The sequence below is a fragment of the Vigna angularis genome, chromosome 10 (assembly GCF_016808095.1).
Source record: "Vigna angularis cultivar LongXiaoDou No.4 chromosome 10, ASM1680809v1, whole genome shotgun sequence".
Taxonomy (NCBI): Eukaryota; Viridiplantae; Streptophyta; class Magnoliopsida; order Fabales; family Fabaceae; genus Vigna; species Vigna angularis.
The window spans coordinates 8,164,220-8,171,491 of record NC_068979.1 but is presented as its reverse complement, the minus strand read 5'-3'; the positions used below and the strand labels follow the sequence as shown (position 1 = coordinate 8,171,491).

Here is a 7,272-nt window from a genome sequence, read left to right as displayed (position 1 = left end):
ATATCTGATTTTGCTTCAAATTTGAAGTATCGACAATTTGTAAAATTTTGATATGAAACACAACACCCACATTGCAACTGATGAGGAATTTAATCACTTGTTATATTTTGAGAAAATACATTGATGTATCATTTGCTTTGAAACCAAGGTCAAACTAATTGGATAAAAACAAAAATAATGGATGACTGTTTGTACGTACGAACTAGACGAAATTAAAATTAAATAGAAAATACATAATTATATATATTAGTACTAATTTTAAGATTTATATATATCTTGTTATTTTTTTGTAAAAGAGTAATGTACAGTTAAGAGAGTGTTGGAATAGTGGTGCATTTATTAGGTCATATTTTATGTTGTTTGAGTCATTAAAAAAGATATAATGAGTTAAGTTGTACCCTAAGGAATCCATTATTACTTGAAAATTGGTTTACAGATTCTGTCTATTAGGTTGTTAAGACTACTACTGTATATATCGTCAATCTGGTAGCACCAAACTCATGTGGGACAGACTAATTAGCCCTGGAACTTTTATTCCCAAACAAAACCAACATCTAAATATACACTACAACTCTACGTAAGTTTTTCTGACCTGTAACTCAATTAACATTCTGTTATCGATTACAAAAAATCAAATCACATAAAAAAATAGTGATTACAGGCGATCGATTATTTTAAAGAGAAAAACAAATCGAGATAACTAAATTCAGTACCAATTTTTAATTCATACATAGAGACAATTTTTATCTTGTAAGTTAATTAAAAATGAATTAAACTTAAAATGTGAGACAAATAAATAATAATAAACTTTTTTAAGAGACAAATATTAAAAAAAAAATTAAGTTTAACTCAATTCTAGAAAACTAGTCTTAGTTAATGGAAATTCATTTTCTTACATTAACATATATATTTATTTATTGAAAGTAGTTATTAATAAGTACAACGTTATATATTTTGCGTGTAATACACAAAGTTAATAACATAAATAAATAACAAATTTAATAGGATAAACTCTTATATGAGATTAATACGATATCAGATTAATAAGTAAATTTTAAACACAACTCAACAATACAAAATTAATCTGTAAAATAAAATTTTCACCTACTTTTATATTATATATTAGTATTATCAACAATTCACCTTTTACTAATAAATTTTAAAGCTAGTTTAATTCCAGTGTTTTGTAAAAAGTGAAATTTTGAATAAAGTTTATTTAAAAATATTGGTTTTTATGTGTCATTTCGACGAGATCACCTACCACATTTAAAATTTCTCAGAAAATATCTTCACTGTGATTTTATGTTTTTATTTATTTATTTATTTATTATCATTTACCATTCTTGGGTTTAAACTATATGGAGGAGTGCAATAATAGTGTGTGAGAGGGATGACTATATCTTACATTATCCCAAAGGCATTGAACAAAGTCTGGTGCTACGCACCTACTGGACCCAACGGAGGAAGATATTTTCAAAAGAGAGGGACCAGACAAATAAAATAAGAATAAGTAACAGCCTTGTATAATATAGCCACCCATTATTAACTATTAAATGAGATATTGAAAAATGTGAAAAATAAGCAGTGCGGTCGTACAAGTTGCAGAGAAAACCGTAGCCAATCAAAGCCTCCAACTCCAAGTCTAAGCTTCAAACCGCGCTCTGACCCGAAACATAAACGAGTGATCGAAAAATCAAAAAACCAAACTAAATTCTCGTGACTCTTCGTGGTTGGTTTGCCACGCTCTTCTCTTTTATCACCGTCCCGTGTCATCTGAAAGCGATTTTGTTTCCTTTCATTTAAATTAATTTAGATTTAGCCCAAAAAAATTAGCCATAAAGATATAAAGAGAGGGAAAGGGTCGCGTTAAAGGCACCCAAGTTTTAAATGCGAGTTGGTTGATTGCAGCTTCTTTCAATCTTCTTTCATGCTTGTAGACTAAGCATTGCACAAGAGCGCGTCTTTTATTCTTATCGTCATTATTGTTCATGTTGTAAATGTTAACATATATATTAATTTAACTTCTCCTTAAACCCGAATCTGGTGACATCAGACCCTACCCTTTTGCTTATTTTTTCCTTTTCTGCCTTTCAATTTGCCTCCAATCTCTTCAATTTTCTCACACACCCAGATGGAGTTTATGCCAAATCCCTGTCCTTTGCGTTCGTCTTCGCTCGGGAATCTCGTCGAGAGGGTTAAGCAGCTTGGTACCCTCGCCGTCTCCGCCGTCATTGGGAACATCTTCTCTGCGATCTTGACCTTCTGCTTTGCATTAGGTTCGCTTCTTCTTTCTCTTCTGTTTATTTCCATTCTCCTTTCGTTACATTTTATAATCTAATCCGAACTCTTGATCTGCTTCTGTTTTCCTCCTATCGTCATGGGTTTTGCCTTTTCTTGTCGTGTTTTTAATCTTTTTCGGTGGATTGTTGTCATTGTCTTCTGTTGTGTGATGTTGGGGGCTTTCGATTGAGACAGAAATGCGTATTTCTTTTATAAAAATTGAAACTTGAAACATGGGGTGGAGGTGCGCCATTTCTTGGTTGGATTGTTTTGCTTGTGTTGTTTTGTTTTGTTATTTTCATCTTCAAAGACAGACAAATTTGTGTTGTGTGGTTAATGTTTTTCCAATCCTATTGGCACCATGTGCTATGCTTAAGGTACAACGAGTTTTGATGGATTGTTTTATCTGCAGTGGGCACTTTGTTGGGGGCCTTGACTGGAGCTTTGATAGGACAAGAAACTGAGAGTGGCTTCATTCGAGGGGCTGCTGTTGGAGCCATATCAGGAGCTGTATTTTCCATTGAAGTGTTTGAATCGTCTCTTGTTCTTTGGCAATCTGACGAATCTGGAATTGGCTGCGTGTTATATTTGGTGAGTTTCCTTAGCTTCCAGGGCTTTGTTGATGTACAGATTTTAAATACAACTAACTTCCTAGGTACCTTTGATGTCTTTTGTTCAAATGGAATTAGTGTTTTCCTTCATAAGTTTACATAATCATTAAATGCAAGCCTTCGTTATGTGGATTAGCCAAACGGAATTCCAGGACTGATTGTTGAACAACACAAAAACCTTTATGCTTAATTGTTTATCATTTAGAATTGCATGTGGCGTAGCCTGATCTTTTTGAGCTATGCAGATTGATGTTATCGCCAGCTTACTGAGTGGGAGACTTGTGCGTGAGAGGATAGGTCCAGCCATGTTGAGTGCTGTTCAAAATCAGGTAATTTGCTGTGCCTAAAGGAACTAGGCCATGATTGATTTACCATTTTGCCTTTGAATCATACACTCGGTTTGGTTATAATTAGCCTGAAACAAAGTTTTTCAATTGAAAGTAACAATATCAAGGTTGCTTTTGCAAACTAAGCAAGCAAAATGAAATTCATTCAAACACGAGTTTGTAAACTTTAATCCAAACATGCACTTATTGCAGTAATGAGATTGAGATTTGCTTATGAACTTATTTTCCTTCTGACACCTCTGTTCTTTCTTATCAGATGGGTGCTGTTGAAACCAGCTTTGATGAGGTTCAGAACATCTTTGACACCGGTGGTGCCAAAGGTTTGTCTGGAGATTTGGTTGAAAAAATTCCAAAAATAAAAATTACAACTGACAACAATATTGATGCATCTGGTGATAGAGTTTCTTGTTCAGTTTGCCTGCAGGTTGGTTTTTACACTTTCCCTTGTCAGTATCAGTTGATGTCTATACCTTGAATTAAATGTTTGAATGATTGTGTATTATGTTATAAACATTTATACATTTGTGCCTATGCAGGACTTTCAGCTTGGAGAAACAGTAAGAAGCTTACCTCATTGCCATCACATGTTTCACCTTCCTTGCATAGATAAGTGGCTCTTTAGACATGGTTCTTGCCCATTATGCAGAAGGGATCTGTAATTTTGTATATCATAGCACAGACCGCTAAAAAAGTCCTTTTTTTTTGTTTTTGTTTATACGCTCATTTCATTCTAGGACTTACATCTAGTAGGAGCCATTGCAGTTTGAGTGGTTTCATTGTACTAAATTAGTGTAAAGAAAATTTTGAGATAAAACACTTTCCACTTCTTGTATATGGATGAGTTATTGACCCTTTTCCAAGCCGTTGTCCACTGTTTTCCTGTTTTATTTTATCTTCAGTTTTTGGAAAACAGAACCAGACACAGTTTTTGTGTTGAAGTTCTGCATTCGTACATGGATCAAACAATTGCTTCCCTGAAATTTCCCATGCTGAAAATAAAATCCCAATATATTTTCAATCTCAATTAAACTATGATTTGAATTTAATTGTGTAAAGTGAAGATACGTGTGCACTGAAAAAGATTTACTTATTTAATGTCTTGATAAAGTATTTTTTTTCTATGATTATTGTATTGTTGTAATAAAGCACTTGAAATGTAAAGATTTTAAAAGTTATTTAAGTATATTTTGAATTATTTATTTTTTAAAATAAGATTTGCTGGCATTCATTTGATAGATTACATTTACAAATGTGAAAAACATGTAAATGAATGGAAATGTTTCACTTTGCATCAGAAATCTCGTCGGTACAACTCTGTTTTTCATTTGAGGTTCATAATTTTTGGGGTAGCCATTGGAAGGGAAAGTTAGGTTTAACATAAGTGTTACACACAAGAAAAGGACTTACAATTGGTCCAAAACCTAACAATGTTATTTTGGTGTGTTCGGGTCCAATTTTATAAATCTAACGAGAGTTTGTTCTTTTATGTTTTCACATTAATTTATATGTTTTTTAAAATGTTTGATTTTAGTCTTTTTTTTTAAATTATAAAAGCTTTCATGCCTGATTTTTTCTCTAAAATAATATATTTTTAAAGAAAAGTTCTTTAAAATTGATCCATTGGAATATTATTCTTCCAAATACACCTGCTTAGAATTGTTTTTTTTTTGTTTTTCTAAAATGGGAATGAAAAATAAAATATTAAAATTAAAATTATGAAAAGTAAATTTTGAAATAATTAACTAAAAATATTTAGTCTAAATTTTAATTATTTTAAAAGGAAAAATATATAAAAAATAATCTATACCTTTTTAATGTAATTTGAAATTAAATTTGTTAATATTGATGTTTTGAAAAATAAAATTATTATAATACAAAATATTTATGGTCAATAATAATGTTTTAAAATTTTAAATTTATTTTTCATTTGTAATTAATCTATTTTTACAAATCATTATAATAATTTTAAAATTTTAAATTATATAATAAAATTTATATTACAAAAATAAAATTTATTCACCTTTTTATTTTTTAGTTTTTCTGTCTCAAAAGAAAATTAATCTCAGTGAGTTTAATTATTTTATCTTATTTTAATTTTTAATGTTTTTTTTTAATTTTTTACCTCTTTAAAAAAATCCTTCCAAAATTGGGTCTTCGAAAAATTAAATTTCAAAAAACATTTTGATATTGGATATCAAAAATCAGTTGGAAAATTCCGCTTCTTTCGTTTGGAAAAATAATGTTGCACAGGATCCATTTGATGATTATTTTTTGACTTAATACCCTATTTTGTCCCCAATTTCCCTCGAAAATGTTAAATTAGTTCATCCTTTAAAAAATGCATCAATTACGTCCTCACTTAATAAAATTTGCATGAATGAACTCCTTTTCGTTAAATCCGTACAAACGGCGTTAATTATTTTTCTCTCTCTTCTACTTGAATAATTAACGCCGTTTGTACAGATTTAACGGAAGGATTTCATTGATGCAAATTTTATTAAGTGAGATGTAATTAACGCATTTTTTAAAGGATGAACTAATTTGACATTTTTGAACCAAACTGGGGATAAAATAGGTATTAAACCTTATTTTTTCTTAAATATCATTTAAGAAAATATTTGAAGATATTAATATTATAATGTATTTAGAATACATTTTTTTATTATTATAACGGTTTATAAAAAGGTGAATGAAAAATAAAAGATAAATTTAAAATTTTAGAACATTATTGTTATTATTAATAATTAGAGATATTTTTATTGTAATATTCATTTTCCAAAATTATATTAAAAACATCATAAATTATTTTTCATTTTATTTCTTCTTTTAATGTAATTAAAATGTAAATTTCATATTTTTGATTAATTCTTTTAAATTATTTTTCACAATTTTAATTTTAATTTTTAATTTTAGTGTTTTTATTTTCCTCTTCCTTCTAGAAAAATAAAAAATAAATCATTTTTCGAAAATGATGGAAATCTTGTTTTAAACTTGTTTTAGAATATGTCAACAACACCTAAACACTTTTTTTTGCTAAAGTATACATATTTTATTTATTTATTTAACAACCATATAATTCCAATATTTTTGTAAATTACTTAAAAGTATGTTAAACATAAAGTTTCTTATAGTCATAAAAGTCATAAAAGTGCTTTTTAGTCTAATCGTATTTTTTATCGATAAAAAATAAATACAAATTAGAAAATTATTCATATATTTTATTTTAAAAAAACTTAAATACTTAATATGCTCGATTCAATTTATGGTTTTACTCATCTCAATCTTCAATTTGAGTTAATTTGTCTTGTTCAATATTTTTGGTCATTTGACTTTAATTCGGGTAAGTTTAATTTGAATTTCAACCCAACTTATTTAACTTGACCTTTAACTTAGATTTAGTTATCTGAACTTTTGGCCCAACTAACCTATGTTGACCTTTGGTATTGACTAACTCAGTTTATCCATCATCCTATGCTAAATCAACTTGACTTTCGCTCCAAGTTCAATTTGTTCAACTTTCAACCCAAACTGACACATCTCGGCCTTTAGACCAATAAACCTGTTTTGACTTATGGCTCAGACAAATTTGTTTTCACTTTCAACTTAGATCAATTAATCTCAAACTTCAGTGTAAGACCATTAAATTTTGTTGGGTGATGTTGGAGAAAACTCTCTAAACTCCACTCAGTTTGATGATTAGAGATGGAAGAGGACAGTCCAGTTGTATTCCTAGTGGTTGATATTATTTCCATCAATTGCCTTTGGGTTGCCTCTGAGTTTGCTCTAGTAGCCTCCAAACTTTGTAATGCTGTTGTATTTTGTTGTACTAAGGTAGCGTTCTGTTGTTGTAGAGCTTCTATCATTGATTCCAACAACCTAGAGTTGTCAGGTATATCCCGATCGGTAGGTTGAGGAGGAGGTCTAGGAGCCATCTTCTCTGATTATCAGAGAAAAATAACCATTAGTTTAATTCAAAGAGTCAGAAACACTCACTAACCGAACATTGAGTACACAACAAAAGCATAGTATACTCA

The 7,272-nt window shown here is 29.7% G+C and overlaps 1 protein-coding gene across 1 annotated transcript; it reads left to right on the top strand.

The window, feature by feature from the left end:
* Positions 1–1,603: 1,603 nt before the first annotated feature.
* LOC108321258 (NEP1-interacting protein 1) lies at positions 1,604–4,098 on the top strand. The gene is made up of 5 exons (XM_017552955.2): positions 1,604–2,276; positions 2,693–2,871; positions 3,137–3,220; positions 3,495–3,662; positions 3,775–4,098. Exons 1-5 carry the CDS (start codon positions 2,132–2,134, stop codon positions 3,895–3,897), a joined length of 699 nt encoding a protein of 232 aa, XP_017408444.1. The 5' UTR covers positions 1,604–2,131; the 3' UTR covers positions 3,898–4,098.
* The last annotated feature ends 3,174 nt before the right edge of the window (positions 4,099–7,272 follow it).